Source organism: Chionomys nivalis, chromosome 20 (assembly GCF_950005125.1).
Source record: "Chionomys nivalis chromosome 20, mChiNiv1.1, whole genome shotgun sequence".
NCBI lineage: Eukaryota > Metazoa > Chordata > Mammalia > Rodentia > Cricetidae > Chionomys > Chionomys nivalis.
The window spans coordinates 42,462,833-42,482,390 of record NC_080105.1 but is presented as its reverse complement, the minus strand read 5'-3'; the positions used below and the strand labels follow the sequence as shown (position 1 = coordinate 42,482,390).

The 19,558-nt window shown below is 41.1% G+C and overlaps 1 protein-coding gene across 1 annotated transcript in view; it reads right to left on the bottom strand.

Moving 5' to 3' along the window:
* Positions 1 to 1,232: 1,232 nt before the first annotated feature.
* LOC130862628 (plastin-3-like) overlaps positions 1,233 to 19,558 on the bottom strand; it is a 42,159-nt gene continuing 23,833 nt past the window's right edge. The window contains 3 exon segments of the mRNA XM_057752339.1: positions 1,233 to 2,054; positions 5,597 to 5,673; positions 6,063 to 6,156. Coding sequence (XP_057608322.1) covers positions 1,278 to 2,054; positions 5,597 to 5,673; positions 6,063 to 6,156 — 948 coding nt within the window. The 3' untranslated portion in view covers positions 1,233 to 1,277.

Genomic DNA, 19,558 nt, shown 5'->3' with positions numbered 1-19,558 from the left:
AAGTCTATTCTCTTATTTGGCCAATCTCTCCTCCTGAGGCTGACTACCAAGGTCTAGCTATCAAAGTACTGAAGCCCAGCAATCAAAAATCCCTTTTACTCACCAAATTAATACACCAATTAAAATTAAACACACCTAATTAAACCCTTAAACACATGGTTTCCCCTTTTATAATCTGCCATTTCCCCATGCATCACATGTCTCCTCCCTGTCCAGTCCTTTGTCGTTGCCCACACACACACACACACCCTGGGACAAATACCCCGACATTTTCTCTCCTGTGTCTTTCCTCTTCTCCCTCATCTACTTATCTCCTGTCTTTTCCAGGAGGCTGTGTGTGTCTGTGTGTCCTTGCAAACTTACCACCACTTGTACTGATACTAGCTAGTGGGTTGTAGTGGTGATAATATTAAAAACAGGCCCTAAGGTTGTGTCTTTTTTTCCAGCCCTAACTGTGCTTGTTAAAGTGTAATGACACACCAGGAAGTTGGTTCTAATTTTATCCCTATTTTTCAGATGAAGAAAACTGAGCCACATAGTTAAATGATTTATTCAGGTCACATAGAACATTCACAAGGGAACAAAGAACTAGATGTGCCTGGCCTGCCTAATCCAGTGGTTCTCAACCTGTGGGTCGTGACCCCTTTGGGAATTGCATATCAGATATCCTGCTTATCAGATATTTATATTACAACTCGCGACAGTAGCAAATTATAGTTATGAAGTAGTAAAGAAATGATTTTAGGGTCACCACAACATTAGGAAGGCTGAGAACCTCTGGTTTAATCTCTGCTTTCCCAAGGTTTAGTCCATTTCTAGCTACAGAGAAGCCGGCTACACAGTTGAAACGATATCCAGAGCTCTGTCTTCACACCCCAACCGTATGACTGCTCTCTAGGGCCAAATGGAGTCACCACGATGGGAGAAATCAGAACCTAGAGCAAGTTTCCAAGGGGACCCTAAAAAGTCCTAAGGAATTAGATGAGGGTCACTAGGGCCAAGGAGAACTTAAAAAAATTCCTTCCACAAGACACTGTTTCTGTGGTGACTGCACACTTGCAAGGCTCAAGTTAGAATATACAGCATAAAACGAAGTTTGAAAGTGGAGCACAATCTCCTGTTGATCCTGAAACCTTGACACGTGGTTGCTGGAAGAACCTATCTGCAAGTCCTTTAAATGACCACAATTCCTTAAGTCATGAGCACTTCACCTGGCAATAGCTGACTGGCTAATCGTGCACCTGTGAGTAAGGTTGATTCTATTCAGATTGGTTATTTTACACTCTCTTCATCCCCCTGCCCATCAAACATGCAAACACGGTCATGACCATCTTGGGTTTTACTTCCACAAGGTCTTCAGGGAGAGCATGTACTCTGGCTCCGATTCTTCTAGCCATTGACACTGCATACTTGGCATTATTGTGCTTGTCATCTTCAGTAAGATTCCCGCTCTTAACAAGGTCATAGTTAATGCAGCCTGGCTGGATGGCATCAATTAAATCCACAACTGCCAAACTGGAGCTGATCGTCTTGTCCTTAAAACTCTAAATGGAAGCTGACTTTCCAGCTTCACTCAGTGTTCGGTTCACCCAGTTTACAATGATGTCATCATTCGCTTTCTGACCTTCTCCAAGATCTTCCAGAACATTAAGGGTGTATCTTCTCATCAGCTGCCAGACTAAAGCCAAGGTTAAAGTTGGGTTCCCATCATTCAGGTCTTGTCCTCCAATGCCAACCAGGGAGAATTTAGCTGGGTGCTTCCCTAATTCAACTGCGTAGTTGCAGTTTTCTAACTTTTTCATGTTGGCTCCCAGCTTTGGGTATGGAGGCTTGTTAACTTTACTCCAGTCCACAGGAACTTTAATTCGTTCATAAAGCTGTAAGATGACCAGGGCATCTTGCAGGTCAGCATAGAGATGGTTTACATGAGGATTAACACCAAGAGAGTTCATCCAGTTACGAAAGGTTCTTTCTTCACGAGTTTCTCCTTCTAGTAGAGTCCAGTCAATGTCCTGGTTTTCAGGCTTAGTAAGTGCTGGGTATTTATTAAAGGACTTTCAGTTTTGATTAACAAGACTAGCTCATCATGACAGCCTTCTGGAAAGATTTTTAGTAACAAGCAATTCCTCTTTCCCTTCGAGCTGGATCTGTCCAGCACACCCAAACATGCTCACAACAGACCGTCTGCTCTCTCCTCCTAGAATGCTGCCCTTGATATTTCCTGTCGCTGTGTATTATCTCTCCGTGTATCTTTTCACTCTTAGGATGTCCATCTCTTGAGGCTTGCTTACATGGGTAGATAGGCCTAGTATTAGCTTGCCATTTTGCTTTCCCAGACCTACCAGTTCTTATTGAAGAACTGTGGTCAGATACTATGTGGAGAGGAAGTGTCCTTTGCTTACTTTGTAGTGCTGAAAATCTGAAGTAACTGGCTGTGCGGAATGTACTAGAAGCTTTTCTCATTCGTGTATTCTTAAAATCAGTATCTTTTTACAGTATTCTTTCTACATGATTATTTTTTGTACATTTAAGAATATTTTGATTACAGTCAACAAGTCTGCTGATTCGCTATGTTTTTAAGGGGCTTCAAGTAAATATGAAACTAAGCATAGACTATAGGTGGAGGAAAATGGACCATAAGGTTATACTTTCCCCTCACACCCAGGCTCAAATCAAATGAAATATTTTGTCTTCAATGAGTCAGTTCAACACTTGCTTCTTTGGTCTGAAAACTTAATCACAGAACTGTCTTTCAAGCTAAAATTCTGCTGAACATGACGCTTAGGAGGAGGAAGTGAGCTCAGAATTTAGATGATGATTCAATAAGCAAAGAATGCCAAATGAACAATAGATTTTTAAATTCAACAGCTATAACAAAGATGTGGTTATGAGAAAGAGAAAGTATGTATGTCGGACTTGATGTTCTCTTGCTTTGTCAAGCTTTTTGCTATAGTTGTCTAGATTATTATGTTATTTTAACTCTGAACGTGATGTAATTTGGTAGCAACTTAGTAGTTCAAATAAAGGCATTTACATAATAAAAAAAAAGAACCTATCTGCAGTGTGTGTTGAGGGAAGCAAGTGGGCCCTGTCTAGTTCATGAACATGCCAGATACTGAGGTTGCTTGCAGTTATTCTACTGTGTAACAGGAGGGACCAGAGTCTCAAAGGACCCCCAGCTGCCAGCATCACACACACACACAAATCAACAGCACTCACAGACCTATTACGTGAAGGCCTTTGCTTCCCTCACTCTCCACTGACTGCATGCATCAGACCCCTGCCCCATCCCTGCAGCATCTCATTAGGCATGGAGGAGAAAGGCCATAATGCTTGCCCCAAAGCCATGCCACCCTGTCTGTCTTTCAGGAACCTTAAAGAGCTCCTTAAACAAGTAGACGAGAATAACACTGTCTGAAAAGGGATGACTAAATGTGTTCTGAAAGCTAAAGAAATTTTCACCTGAAGTGAGACGCATAAAAAGTTTTTAAAATTCTTTCACTGATTACAAAGAAAATCAGATTCCCAAACAAAGCTCTCACAGCCCTAACAAATATTTTCTTCTTGCAGTTTTCTTACTCTAGTTCTGCTGGAGAGCAGTGTTTGACCAACAGTTCTTGATTTCTTTCTTTGTTTGTTTAGATGTATTTATGTGCGTATTTTTCCTGCATGCATGTATTTCTACCACCTGTGTGCAGTACCTTTAAAGGTCAGAAGAGGGTGTCATATCCCCTGGAACTGGAGTTACAGATGGTTGTGAGCTACTATGTAGGTGCTGGGAACTGAACTCATGTCCTCTGCAAGAGCAACAAGTGCTCTTAAATCACTGAGCCATGTCTCCAAACACTAGATTTTCTTTTGCTGTTAGTAAGATTTTTCTTTCAGAAACCTAAGTGTTGACTCTGATCTATAAGGGTTAGACAGTTGGCAGTAGCTGCTTCTGAAACAGACCTCTCAAAGCCTGACATAGCTTCAAGAAGTCCTACCATTAGGGGGGCATTGGGTTCTGATAGAGTTTACAGGGAATTCCCACTGCTTTGTGAATGACTAAGAGGAGAAACACACTAAAATATTTCCAAAACAGAATGTTAATAGCTGTACTGACTGGGTCACACTTTTTGTTGTTGTTGTTCTTAACTTGTCTGTGTTTAAGGAGCTAGGAGATAAGAAAACAGGAGTGGGAAGTGACCTAATATAAATAAATCATTCACTCTCTTAGTCAACATGAACAGAACATCTACATGAAAGTACTCCTCTAAGCCTTGGACATATAAAACAACCAAAAGGGGCAATAATTCTGGCTACCAGATAGCTTGTAACAATGGATAACAAGATATACCTTTCATGCCTGGTTATTTCTTCTTTTGTCCATCCCAATCCTGTAAGGCTAAGATTTTTACTAGGGAGAGCCAACTATATCAGCAGAACAATATACAGCCTTGACTCCACTCAAGTTAGCATCAATCTGTTAACTGTGTAAAATGTGTTTCACCAGAGTAGAAGCCCAGGTTGAAGCCTCCTTCACACACTCAGTGAAGACTGGCTATAATGGTTTAGGGCTGGAGCCTGGTGGGAGGTGCCCTGAGTGGAGCCCCACACACCAGATCTAGATGTGATTTCTAACTCTTCTCCTCAAATAACGCATTTCCTCCTTCTCCTAGCATCCTCCTGGAGCATAGTTGAGACGGTAGGACGTACCCCAAAGGCTTGAGATAAAGTTAACAAAGCAAACATAAAACTGAAATGCCTAGAGCAATTCCAAGCATGTAGTAAGTTTTCAATAAATAGCTATCAATAATAACCAATTCTTACTGGCTTCCTTCTCCATTACCTTTGCTTTGCCACCTGGGTTGAATGTCTACCCGAGGCAGGACATTCCCCTCCCTGAGTGTCACCTTTCCCCCTGAAGATGGTAGGCCCAGGAACAGCTTCAAGGCAGACCCAGCCACGGACTCCCAGTGCGCTCACACACAATTCCTCACAGTCTCTGGCCTGCAATTTTGCGGGGTGATTTCTGAAGCCCAGTCCTTTTGAACACACAGAAGTCGAGAAAAACAAAATTAACATTCCCGAAGTATCCATAACTCATGCATGAGGCACAACAATGCATAAATTTCACTGGCAATACAATATATATATATATATATATATATATATATATATATATATATATATATATATATATATATATATATATAATGTATATATATATATAACATGAAGTGCATCGGAACTGGAGAAGTTAGGGCTGTGGCTGAAGTCATAAATTTGAATTTCCTGACTTGCTGTATTTTTGCTGTAACCCAGGATACGACATTAACATCGCATTCACACTAGAATCTGCAGCCTAATTCAGAGGCTGCTGTGCCTGAAGACCGAGGTGGCTTTTCTCTTCAGGGGCCTCTTTTCAAATATTCACGAGGATTTAAAGAGAAGAACCCTCAGAAGAAATATTGGTCCCGGGGGAAATGCAGCTAAATCTACCCAGCAATAAAGGATTTAGCTACATTTCTTTTCTAGCAAGCTCTGGAAGCAAGAAACGCGCCTCTTTCAAGGGCTCCGTCTTTGAGAGAAAGTGGCTAACACACAGCCTCACCACATCCTCCAGGTGGGTCCCGAGGGGCCGCGCGCCATTGTAGCCCCAGCTCTTCAACAGAGAAGGGACGATGGAATCTATAAAGACCAAGTAAATCATTTCTCCAAGTTGATAATGGGTGGGTTTATAGTAGATGTTAACTCAGGTCTTCTGCAGGATGCAGGAGTCTGTGTGATAACTGAGTCCTGGATCCTTCTGCTTCACAAACTCTGGCAAAGACTTACACTATGGGGATGGGGGAGGGTGGCTGGTAGGGTGCAAAGCAGGAAGCAAGTGTTCATTGCACTTCTGGCTGTCCTTCCACCTGGCCTGTGTGCCCTGTTTCAGAGGCAAAGCCCAGCGATAACGGCACTATCGTCACAGAGGGTGGGGACCACAGGACCTCATGACCCTGTCCACTGCATGAGCAAATAGTCTTTGATCCTCATGTCTAGCCTTGACAGTTTTGATGCACAGATCCCATTACCAGAGTAGGCCTTCCTCTGAAAGGCTCCCGATTCTTTATCTGGAGCAGTCTTCTTTCCTTCGAAGGCACAATTGCCCACGAGGAGATTGTTTATCTACAGGAAAGGGGCCTTACCAGAGACTACAGCAACTAAGGCAGTCGGCAAGATTTGTGTTTGACTTTTTTCTTCCCTTATAGTTTATTATTTTTGTATGGGTTGTTATAGTTTAAACAATATTTTTTAAATGTTACATGGGTCCCTGACTCTTGATGGAGGTGAACAATGAATACCAATCTGATATCAGTCATGCGTGACTGTTCCCTTCCATCCTTTTTCTCTTCCCCTCTCTGTGCAGGGCATGGGCAGAGAGCTCAGTTAGCTCAGTGCCCCAACTAGCCTTAGAACACTTCCAGACCCAACCCTAACACATTTTTCCCTACAATTTTGGCTGCCAGAGGACAAAATACAATTGAGACGTACTCTCAACTTTCCGGTTTTTGAAAGTAACCCACACTATCCTCAACCTCATGATCCTCCTGCCTCCAGTTCCCAAGTCCTGGGATTATAGGTGTGCACCTGCACCCTTCCCCAAATGTCAGCCCCCTCACCTTATTCAGCAGTCAAGCTCGGCTTTGCCATCCTTGTCTGTGCTTCTCACACCTGTTCTTCCTTTCCTATATCTACGGTCATGGCAGGAGACAAGTCATGACAGAGCCACATGGACTTCTCCAGAACTTTTCTGTACACTGCTTTTTACTTTCTTGTTGTTTTGTTACGGTACAAATCTTAGACCATATCTAAACGAAGCTCTTGATTTTCTCTCCATACCAGTTCTGATATCTCTTCACAGCCTGTGGGAGCTCCTCATTGGCTTTTTCTCCTTCCCTTGAGGGAGAATACTCACAGCAAGAAGTAGAAGATTCAGGAGGTGGCACAGCAGTTATCTGCACCCAGTGGGCACTTCTTGCATGAAGAATGAGGAAATTCTTTGGAAAACGTCAAAGGAGATGAAAACTTAACACAGTTCCTTCAGAATAAAAGCACAGGTGCCTTTGCTCGTAGAGCCTCCTCCTTCCCAATTTGTCCTCGCACCTCCTACTTCCTCCACTAAAGCCTTCCTTTATTTCACCCTGCAGCCCTTCTCTGCACCATTTATTTTAAATTAGTCTGCCACCTGACTTCTGACAGCTGTCACAAGCCTTTTTCTGTCCTGCCAGTCAGCTCTCAAATAAAGATACAGAGCTTTACGGTTAATTATAAAAGCTCGTCCTATAACTTAGATTTGTTTTTAAGTGGCTCTTGCAACTTGAATGAACCCGTTTCTATTAACCTACATTTTATCACATACTGCACACCCCGCTTCCTCTGAGTCTCCTGGCATCCCTTGCATGCCAAGATTCCTCCTTCCCTTCCTTTCCCTACCTGGAAGCCCCACCTATACCTCTGTCTTGCCTAGCTATTGACTGTTCAGCTTTTTACCACACCAACCACAGCAATACACCTCACACAGTGTACAGATATTCGACAACAGACAGCTCGTGTGTTGTCTCTTGGTACAACATCCATCTCGTTTGAAAGGTTTCACACCCTTTCTACTCATTCTGTCGTTTTTGTCTCAAAAAACCTTTTTTAAGCATTTGACCTGCTCCTCATTGCCACCGTTTCAGTTTTCTTTCCCATGTCATCCTTGCCCACGTACTGTGGTGTCTCTTTAACGTTTCTTTTCATTCTTTTATTCATGTTTTTAATCTACTGAAGGTTAGTGTTTCTCGAGTGTTCTTTCATTAGCCAAAAATCTTCTCTGGCCCAATACTATATGTGCTTCAATTTCAGGGTTTGGAGATCTTTGTCTCCCCAGAGATTTCTATAGACAAGCACGTTGAGCTTCCTGAAGCCAGGAAGGCATTCACTAGAAGGAAATGGATCTCTAGAAATTAACACACATAAATACCGCCCAGTTATTTCATTAGAACTAGAAGCTTTCCACCCGTGTTTGTGCCCCCCTTTCATAGTCCCCCACATGCTTCAAATGCTCAAATTAACTTACTGAAATATGATCTTGACCCCTGAGCCTATTGTCATTTTCCTTAGATTAATTTAAATGATATACCCTATCTGCTGTTTCATGAAACCAAACTCTGAACACATGTAGTTTTACTATATACGAGGGACATGCTGGCAAACCAGGAGGTAGGTCCCAGCATCTCTTTTTAAAAAGTGTTCACCAAATCTCATCTTTTTCCAAATCTCATCTTTTACCAGTTTTTCTGGTTTGCTAATGTCTGCCTGAAAACTGGGAGTGAAGCTGGTCCCAGTTCTCCAGGTAGATTTAGCAGTGCTCACTGGGGTGGGACTCCATCCTGTCTTGTAATAAACACATTCTGTCCCAACTCCTCCTGTGTTTTCCCACTTATGATTCATGCTGAGTTGCCAACTAGAGTCCCAAAGTCTTTCTCACAATTATTGCTATTAAAAACACATTTCTCACATCTTGAACTTACACAGAACAGTTCTTTAAAAGGAATCACAGTTCCCCTTGGTCGGTTTGCTCTAGTCTTCCAACAAGAAAATGTGCCTTCTGTTTTGATCCCGATTCATTAATCTCGTGGTACAGGCTATCAACTCACAAACTAAACTATAGTTAAAACCAATTTCTCGACAACAGATGCTCAGTGAAGAAACTTTCCAAACAGCCTGAAGCAACACAGACGTAGAACAGGCTGAAGTTGCTGGTTTTTATCACTCTAGAAATTCTCTTACAAGGCAGAAGAATATAGGTGACACGAAGCAAAGGGGAGCAGACTATTTGGGGGCCAGGAGAAAAACAGCCAGAGTATGGGGAGGGAGGGGAATAAATTTTAATTAAGTCTTATGAAACACGCACACCAAAATGTCCTAGTTAAGCCCATTAGTTTTATCATGATCATTTAAAATCAATTTAGTTATTTCAAAAACAAAAAATTATCTCAAAAACATAGGTAAATATTCCACTTTGTTCATAGTGAGATCCTTCTGGTAAGTGGATTGATAATTTGAGGCCATTCTGAGCCACATAGTAAGACCCTCTCCCCCCAAAAAAAGCAAGGTCAATTTTCTTTTGGGATTTTAGGATATTTGCATGTAAAAAAATGAAATGTCCCCAGATGTTGTAGGCTATTGCAATGCCCCTGGTCACACTCCAGAACAAGATGGTAAGACCCTGTTACTAAAGACACTGTGTACTTGGATCATATAACGCATGAAAATCAAGCTGGCACTGACTTGGAGGCTCTGATTTGGCTATCTAGTTTCCTGGGAGTACTACATACACTGCCTGAGGAGAAAAGCAGCTAGCCGTGGACCATGCGAGCTATAATGCTGCCTGGCCTGGCAACACATGTCACCTGCTACAATGGTGGCATAAATGTTATGGGAAGAATCAACTGCTTTCTGATTGGATATAAGGCCTGCTCCACAAGATAAAACCCATACTTGCTACCATTATCGAGCCAAGAGCCTATGGCTAGACAAATAATATGGACAGAACATTATGTTGCTATTCTGTTAAATCAAGACAGTATTAAACCAATTCCTGATGACTTATTGTTATGCCTGTAAATTAATATAGCTCTCCTCACTTACCGGAAAGGCTTCTACTTGGAGTAGATGACAATAACACAAAGACCCCATATCTAGACAATGTGCAGAGAATAGCAGGTTGAATAATGGTCAGCCCAAAGAGAGCATGTCCACCATCCACCTACCTCCAAAGGCTCTGAGATCATTGTAGTGGGGGCTGAAGGAATGTAGGACCCAGAGACGGTGGATAACTACAAGGAAATGCTATCTTCAGATATAGCAGGGTCTCTGCACAGAAGAACTCACAGTAGCTGTGACAGTGTACCCAAGATCTGTGTGAAGAATGTGTGAACAAGGCATAATGGTTGGAGTTGAGGTATCAGTGACTGAAGTGGAAGGTGGAGATGAAGATGGGAGACAAAGACCAGAGTCCCTGAGTAGAAAAGTCTGCACCAAAAAAGAAGTTCAGAATTCTGTATCTAGGTCCACTTAGCTGGTATCTTATGACAAATTCAACACATGTAAGATTATACCACCTACTGCCCATTCATTTTTAAAAAATGAAATCCCTTGTAATGGAATCCAAACTCAAACACAGAATTCATTTACATTTCATATGCACCTATGCACATAGGCTGAAATTAATTATAGATAATATTTTTTACCTTTTAACTATTTGCCTTTTAACCATAACTGAAGCCAGGTGCAGAATTTGTCTTTTGTGGCAGCATGTCAAAACTTGTGAAGTCTTGGGTTTTCGCTCTTTGGGTTAAAAAATGTTCAATCTATATTAAAAAATTACTCTTGATTTATGAAAGGGAAAGAGGAAATTTTCCCTTTTGTGTCTGTGAGCCAAGATTTAAGAACCTCTGTATAATATACAATATATTGCTTGAAGCTTTTTGTGTGAGCTGTGCTCTGGTTTGGTCTACTCCCTGTGAATTAAACTCTTCACATGCATTCACTGCCTTCATCATTCTTCCTCAAAAAAGAACTGCCCTGTGACATCAAGGTGGACTCTTTCAAATGACTTCTCACTTGAAGGTGGGTTTAACCTACTAGAAATTGACCCATCATTCTATCCCTAAGTCCCAAGTAGACTTAGTAGTCAGACACACTGTTCTCAGCCAGCCCTCTCCAGTGATTGTCTTAATAGGAATTGCTAGAAAGGTTCAGTTCTACCATTTTGTAGCTGAGATGCTGAGCTTGTGAGGAATGACCCAGCAGAGTTCCTTAAAGGTTTTATCTGAAGTCCTTCTGTCCCTAGATACCAGAAGCGTGCAGACTGTCTCACAGTGAGAAAATACACTCAAGCAGCCATGTCTCCATTATACTTGCCAGAGCCTCCAGTTTTCTCCACCACATCCTGGATTAACATGGTTAGAGGGTTCTGACACATCCTAGATAAGCACTTCATGCAGCTCCCAGCCTCTTTTTGAGAAGGAAATAAATTCCAAACAGTCAACCAAGCTGTCCAGGTCTTAATCCAGATGTAAAGCCTCCAGGCCCTCCTGGGCCCCTCCACCCCGTTCTGCATACTTACATTTGGGATTAGTTAGTTTCACCTGTACTTCCTAGGCAGATCCTCTCTGAGGGGAGAAAGAAAAGGCCAAGGTTGCCAGCAGTGTTTTCATTCACTCTTGATTAGCACGCCTGATAAGGACATGGGCGAATGAGGTCATTGGAACCAAGCAGAAAGAAATGAGGCGTCATGGTGAGTAGTGAATTTTGCTTTGGAATGCTTGGGTTCCCATATGTGCCCCGCCATGGCAGGGGTAGATGTGATTGCTAACTCTTTCCTTCTCTTTTGCTCTATGGATACATTTTCCTTGCTCTTTCCTATGTCAGAAAACATAAACTATTCATAGTTGCTTATAAAGTTTCTGTATGCCACACAAGTCTCCAAAATGCTAGAAAGTGTTTTTTTTTTTTTTTTTTTTTTTTTTTTTTTTTTTAATAGAGGATCTAGGAAATGCCCAATGACCTCCTATCCTTTTTGAATTTAGAGATTAACGGAGCGGGAAGGTGAAAAATGAAATTTACTAAATCAGATATCTTCTGATTAAATTGTGTGATTGTTGTCTAGTTTTTATGTAGTAGAGGGGATTTGACTTGTACACAACAGAAGTAAGTAGACTTCGGAGGCTTAGGAAAGCCAGGGGTCCTGACTGTATCTCTCTGTTTCTCTCTCTCTCTCTCTCTCTCTCTCTCTCTCTCTCTCTCTCTCTCTCTCTCTCTCTGTTCTCTCTCTCTCTCTCTCTCTCTCTCTCCTTTTTCTTTCTCCCCCCTCTGTCTCCACACACACTCTCTCTCTATCCCTCTGCCTTTCTCCCCCTTGCTCTCTCTTTCTCTCCCTCTCACGTTTGGGGTGTCCAAAGAAATGATTCCCTGATCAGCTTTGGAACATGCTTTGAGTGTTCTGTGCAGTCTGCCTTCGTGAAGCCTCTGCTAACAGAGAATCCAGAGTTGCAGCAATCCCCATAGAACTCACTCTAAAATGTTTTTGGGAGAAGTTAGAAATTGATTTAGGCAGTTAGTGTGAGCATGCAGGCTAGGACACAGCTAGAAGTTGTATTACTTCCTACGGCACCTGGGACTTAGTTACTGTAAGTGCATAAATCAGCCTCTGAGAAATATTATTCACTTTCGTGAGCTTAGTTTTAGCTGAATTACAAGTGGCCCTGTGGAATTGGTTTATTCCCTTCTCGCCTGAATTCCTGTGCAAGGATTAAAAAGCCACAATGTCTGTTTTTATTGGCATGCTTCCTCTTACCCCACCCCACTTTAATAACTTCATCCCCTTAAGTCCATATTCTCTGCACAGTATTTTACAGAAATTGAACAAACATTTAATGCCTAAAGTTAGCTAAGCCCTTACTACGTCTGCAACTGCTGCACACAAGAGAGGTGTGATGGTCCTTTGGGTACCAATAATATTCGGGGGACATAAAATGGAGGTCTCTGCTTTCACCAGTTCTCCCGGGGATTCATGACATCATCGGACATTTGTGACACGGTCATTTCAGCAAACAGGCTTTATGCTTAGATGCTTAAAAAACATGTTTCTTGATGGCGACAGAGGAAAAAAGTATCAAAAAGCTCCAAAACTGGGTAGAGAAATCACCCAAAGAGAAAGTTGTCCTAAGGTATTTCTAAAGAGAAAGAGAGAGAGGTGAGTGGGGGAAAGTGTGAGGGGTAGGCACCTTCGAGTGGGAGATATATAATTTAATACTATTTATCTAATAATACCTGGTTCTAAGGTAGCCGTTGTTGGGTTGTTGTTGTTTTTTCTGTTTTTGTCAATTTTTAATGATGTGATTAAACAATTGTTTCTGGTGTTTCGATAACTCTGTAAGTAATCATGAGAGAGATTCATAGGAAGATATCAATGTTCAAATAATTTGCATCTTTTTTTATTCAGATCTTCCTTGTAATCATTAGTCCAAGGTCATTAGCTCTGCAATCAGGAGCAGTGATGTTTTCAATATGAACATGATTACTGGAACACTCTGGGCTCCCATTCATAAGCATCACTTCAGACCAAACAAACTTAGAGGTCTCTAAAGAAACAGTCACAAAAGTTTACAAAAATTGCCAGACATCAAAAGCAATTGTGAAAATTTTGTAAAGTATAGGTTTCTAAGTATAGTTTTTTGATATAGAGGCAAAATAAGGTATGTAGCAAACCATGAATGGGTGCATGGGCTGTGGCCACTGTTCCATGGCCTAGAACAAAATAAGATAAATGCCCCACCAGCCTTCCCACCTGCTTATCCCAAATATCAATTATAATTTGTGCAGCATCTGGACTGTATGAAGGCATTTGCTCCTCTCACCACATCTGTGCCACTGTTTTGGATTGTGCCGCTAGGGTACCCTGGAGCCAGCCACAGACAGAACACTGTAATACCAAGACTACGTACCTGACCATGATGATATGCCTTAGATCATATATATATTATATGTAAGTATTTTTCAGAAGAGCCTACAATTTTACCAGTATCACCCACGAGCCTAGAATAAAAAGAGCAGACACAGACCTGCTGGAGCAGCTGTGGAAACACACTACCGTTCGCACTATCATGCACACCCAGAACTACTTCCCTCAAACTCCAAATCCACTTCACCAAGAGGATGCAGCACTCTCTTCAGCATTCGAGTGTCCAAGAAGCACATAAGCCAGCAGTCAAAGGACAAACAGGAGGCCCCCATCTCCCCTTGCTGTGTTTTGATCCCCCGTCCCTGTTACCACAGCGGGAAACAGGCTTCTTGTGGAAAAATCGGTGAATGAGAGAGAGAAATACAGATCCTATTCTGCTGGTGCTATGAAAATGTGTTATTCCACTGGTTTTTCTTCCCTGAATTTAAAATAAATCAGAAAGGAAAACAAGATATATGAAGCCACTTCTTCCAGCAGACCACCTTTGGGGCATGGTGAAGTTCACACTGAAAAATTTTGTGATACACGATTCCTATTTGGGAATATCCTTATGCACATTAGAACAAGTTTAGGGTTTGTTGAGGGTGGTTCAGGTTTTGTTGATCTGCTGTTGTTTCATTTTGGAGAGAACAGAGCCGTTTGGCTAACACTATAAAACTCTGGGAAATACATGAAGTCTGAGAACTATTATTACTGGAGAGGGAAGATACCCATGATGTCATCCAGCAGTCCCAGGGGAGTCAGTGGAAGATGCTTTCCCAGTACAAATTTTTTTAGTTCTTTATCCTATTGACTTTCAGATGTCTCCAGGGATGGGGCTCCCACCACTTCCTTTACTGTATATTTCTCTAGTCATAATTCCTGCTGTCAAGATGTTTCATGGTGTTTAGCGCAAATGTCCCTTTTCTGGGAATGGAGACTATTTCCTCTTACTCAACGTTGTGTCTCACCTGTCAGAACAAGCACTCCACCCTTTTGAGACGTTGTGTTCTGTTTCTGCCTCTAGGGGTCATCATAGCAGTGGGTGGTCAGGAGATATATAAAGGGAATGGCAGCAATTAGGCCAGTGGAGTTTAGCCTGGTTTGGATGTTTATGTAGCCTAACAACAACATTATCCCCAAAGTTGGAGGACTCACAGTGTTACCTTGACAGTTCTCCTACTGTGATCAGATTGAATGAGGATTTTACACTCGGATCTGTATTAACAATGACTGAGAATAGTGGCACACACCTGTAACCCCAACCTAGTACAAAGAAGTGCAGACAGGGGCATCAGGAACATCATGAGTTGAGGTCTGGACTACACTGCAAAATGCTGTTTCATTTAATAGGGAGGAAGGAGAGAGGGAGAGAGGAAATGCAATATCCTCAACAAATCTATGCATTTCTATAAAATTGTTTTTTAAACTCTTCATTTATATTCACTGAAGTTCCATTTAAGTTTTTGGCATATGGATGCTTATTGTACACTTAAAATTCAAATATGACTATGCATGTCAGGATTACAATTATAACTCATAAATATAGCTAATCCGTCATCTTTATTTCACAGTTAACGGATATAGAAAAGTTAGAAGTTACGGGACAATTCTGGGAAGAGGAGAGAATTGAAAGCATCAGGAATATAGCTGCCCAGTCAGACAATTATATTGGCAGAATCTACCTGACGGAACAATTTTAGACTGTGCAGTTTATTAAAGGTGTGCAACTTCTAGGTGAAGACTTGGATGGTCCATTTTGTTAATTTATGTCAATTTCAGCTCCTAGCTACAGGTATGAGCCCTCCATTCCCTTAGCCCATGATAGGCTGATATGTATATGTACTTGGAAGACTTTGACGACGCTATAAGGAGCCATGATGGGCTAAGATGTCCATCCATACCTAGTACAAATTAGAGATCTATTCTCTGATGTCTAGTCATTGTTTGTGACCATGGAAGAAGAGATAAGGAGTATGCGCTCGCTGTGTCCAAATAGTCCCTACTGATGATAGTCTCTCATCTTCTGGCTGAAAAGGCTTCTGGGTGAATGAAAAAGCTGATATGTCCAGTCTCCAAGTATTTTCATTTTTCTCCCTTATACTAGAGTGGTAGTTCAAATGGAAAATGTACCCCAGAGGTTCACGTGTTTGAAAACTTGGTTCCCTGTTGAGGGAAGTTATGGAGCCTTTAGGAGGTAGAGTCTAGGTAGAGGTAGTACATTACCTCCCTTAGGAGGTAGAGTCTAGGTAGAGGTAGTACATTACTAGACTTTAAGCACTGAAAGCTTCCTTGCTTGTTCTCTGTTTCTGCCACTACGCCATGCCTTTCTTACAATGAAGGATTCTCTGTATTTGTAGAACCAAAATAAGCCAACAATAAACTCTTCCTCAAGTTTACTTTGGTCAAGGTAGTAGAAAAATAACTAATATAAGGAGCCAGAAAGAGAAGACTTGGATACTAAAAAACAATTACGTATACAGTAAAAACTAGAAAAAAACACTAAATGTGTTTAGAGGCATGCCTGGAAAATACCAAATTAAAAAAAAAAACTTGAATTTATGTTTCAGAGTAATATTTGGTCCAAGGATAGCCTACAAAAATCAAGAAAAAAGAGATTCAGTAATTAATAAGGAAGAAGAGGAATTACCTGTTATCTAGAATTAGCACATTATTAGTTTCAAATGTCTTGTTTTTAGTAACAATGACTAAATTACAAAGGACACAAAAAATAGGTAAATATGCCCCATTCAAAGGAAAACAATGATAGAAACATCTTGGAGAAAACTACTAGACAAATATGTCAAAACAACTATTTCAAATTGCTCTAAGAACTGAAAAAGTGTGTAATTAAATGGAAATATCAATGACAGGATTTTTTTAAAAGCCTAAAAGGAAACAAAAAAAATTTAAAAGCTGAAAAGTGATATAACTAAAATAAAGATAAGCAATTGAAATGTTAAAATGTTAATAACTAAGAAAATAGATTGAAGAAGAATCAAGAGAATCTAAGTGACCACTAAAATATTGTCAAGTGAACCAATAGATGCATCACAGAGAGTACCAGATGGAAAAGATGGTGTAAGAGCCAAAGAGAACATGTCAAGAAACAAATGCTATCCATTCTATTTGATGAAGGCCATGGATATAAACATCTAAGAACTCAATAAACTCTATGTAAAATATACATCATAACCGTATGTATAAGTTAGGGTTTCTACTGCTGTAAAAAGACACAATGACCACAGCAACTTTTACAAGGGAAAACATTTAATTGGGGTAGCTCACTTAAAGTTCAGACGTTCAGATGATTACTATCACAGTAGGACACGGTGTTGTGCAAACAGACGTGGTGCTGGAGAGGTAGCTGAGGTACTACATCTTGCAGGTAACAGGAAGAGGTCTCAGTGTCGCACTTCCTCCAACAAAGCCACACATCCTAAAACTGCTGTTCCCTTTGGGGGGCATTTTTTTTCTTTCAAACCACCACATTGTACTGCTAAAGATGCTGAGAGAATCTCACAAGCAAGAGAGAAGGAACTCAGTGGATGGGAACACTCTTCAATAAGATAATCAGTGTATTTCTTAATTAGAAGCATCAGATATCAGAAGACAGAGGGGGTGACTGGGTGCAAAATGAACAAAAAGGGCAGGTCACACAAGAATGACATGTCTGTCTAAACTGCCTCTTAGGTGAGGTAAAAACTGACACATCCCAGGATTTTAACAGAAAGCTCAGCAAAGGTTCAAGAGCACTAGATCCTACAGAAATGCTATAAGGACGCCTGTGGGTTAAGGAGACTAGGCTGCAACTTGAAGCCTGGTGAAGCAAAAGCATCATCACAGAGGTAAATTTCATGGTTAAACCTTTCCTTTCTATCTCCAAGATCTCATAGCATATAACAATATAAACTCTAATACAACTGTAAAAACTCTCCCAGTCTTTAACATTCCAATGCTTTATGTAGTGATATTTCATTTGTATTTTAATAAATGAAGTTCATCCCAGTAACCATACTAATTTTTTCCATAGAAACCTGGCAGTAGCCGGGCGGTGGTGGTGCATGCCTTTAATCCCAGCACTTGGGAGGCAGAGGCAGGCGGATCTCTGGGAGTTCGAGACCAGCCTGGTCTACAAGAGCTAGTTCCAGGACAGGCTCCAAAGCCACAGAGAAACCCTGTCTCGAAAAACAAAAAACAAACAAACAAACAAACAAAAAACAAAAACCTGGCAGTAGTGGAGCACATCTTTAATCCCAGCCCTAGAGAGAATTATAAGATGGGAGGAGACAGCTCTCAGACACAGTCTCATTCTGAGATTCCTGGAGGCAGAATTGCCATTTCAGATTGAGGTAGAGATAAGAGCTACTGGCCATCTGTTTTACATTTCTGATCTTCATGTTGTGCTTTATTGATTAAAATACAAATGAAATGTCATTGTAGCTTTAAACCTACAGAGTTGTTGAGCTTAGTCCCGATAAATATATCTACAAAACATTCCCACACCTAAGGCTCCAGGAACATTGCAAAAGAAGGAGCAGAATGATTCTAAAAGCTGGAGAATCGGGGACTTTTCTGTGAAACTGCGTATCCTGGTAACATCAGAAGCTATACCCATAAAGTCTTAGCAAGAAAACCACACAAACATGAGCTGAATAGGGAGGACACCAATGAATACTATGTCAAGCTACACAGGGAAAAGCCCATGGGGGATCAATCCTACACAAAGAACTACAGGCAACTGAGCAAAGCTGGGAACACTGGAAGTAATCCTCCCTCCCCAGAGAAGAGCACACCAATTAGTTGCTCAGTGCCAAAGGGTCATCCCTGAAAACATACATTATATGGACTCAACAGGTTATATTTAGGAATATATATCTAATATAAAAATATATACATACAACAACAATTGATGAAAAAGGAGACCAGGAATCTGAAAGCAAACAGGGAGGGATATATGGGAAGGCTTGGAAGGGTAAAAGAGAAAGAAGAAATGTAATTAATTACAATCTAAAATAAATGAATGAACAAAATAATTTAAGTTGCTCTGTGACCCAACAATTCCCATTCTGGAAACGCATTCAAAATAATTAGAAACAGTATCTTCAAGACACATGTGTGCATCCACTGTCATTGCACAATGTTCAATATGACCCATGGAAGGGTTTATGATACCCATGCTTTTGGTTTTGAATGAATGAGTTGAATAAGTATATAAGAAGCAAAATGAAAAGAATACCGAATAACAGAAACAGAAAACAGATAATCAAATCATGTGCTCATGATCTCTAGCAGAAACCAACTAGAAACCCCATCAAGGCAGCCAATTGGAATTCCAGATCAAGAGGCTTGGGTGGACAAGAGTGCCCTCCCAAGGAAGAGAATAAACAACGTGGTTTGAAAGAAAATGGTCCCCACAACAGGTGACACTATTGGGAGCTATGGCCTTGTTGGAAGAAATGTGTTACTGTGGGGACAGGTTTTGAGGTCTCTTTTGCTCAAGATTCCCTCAGTGTGACTGTCAGTTGACTTCTGCTGCCTGAAAGCTGTAGGACTCTGAGCTATTCCTGCAGCAAGCTGCCTTCCGTTCTGCCATAGTGATAATGAACTGAACCTCTGAAACTGTAAGCTAGCCCCCTCAAATAAATGTTTTCTTTAGAAGAGTTGCCGTGGTCATGGTGTCTCTTCACAGCAATAGAAACCCTAAGACAAGACACCATCATCAAATTGGGCACGTGCTGTTAGTCAGGAGAAACAACAGGAATTCCTGGTTGAGTTTTCTCTGTGTGGCTCAGCTTCCCATGGCTAAAGTCCCAGTTCCTCACTCACACTGGAAACATTTTTGTACTGTAAAGCAGATAGCACTAACCTCTCTCAGAAGTGGCTGACCTTCTAGCTGTTCTCAAGGGCACATATTTTTTTAAACTATGGACTGTTTGGCTATTGGAGTTGGTAGAGTGAGCAGCCCATCCCCGAAGGTCTTAGAGGATTCTTAGAGATAAACATGTTCAGTCTGACACAAGGAAGAGGCAAACCAGC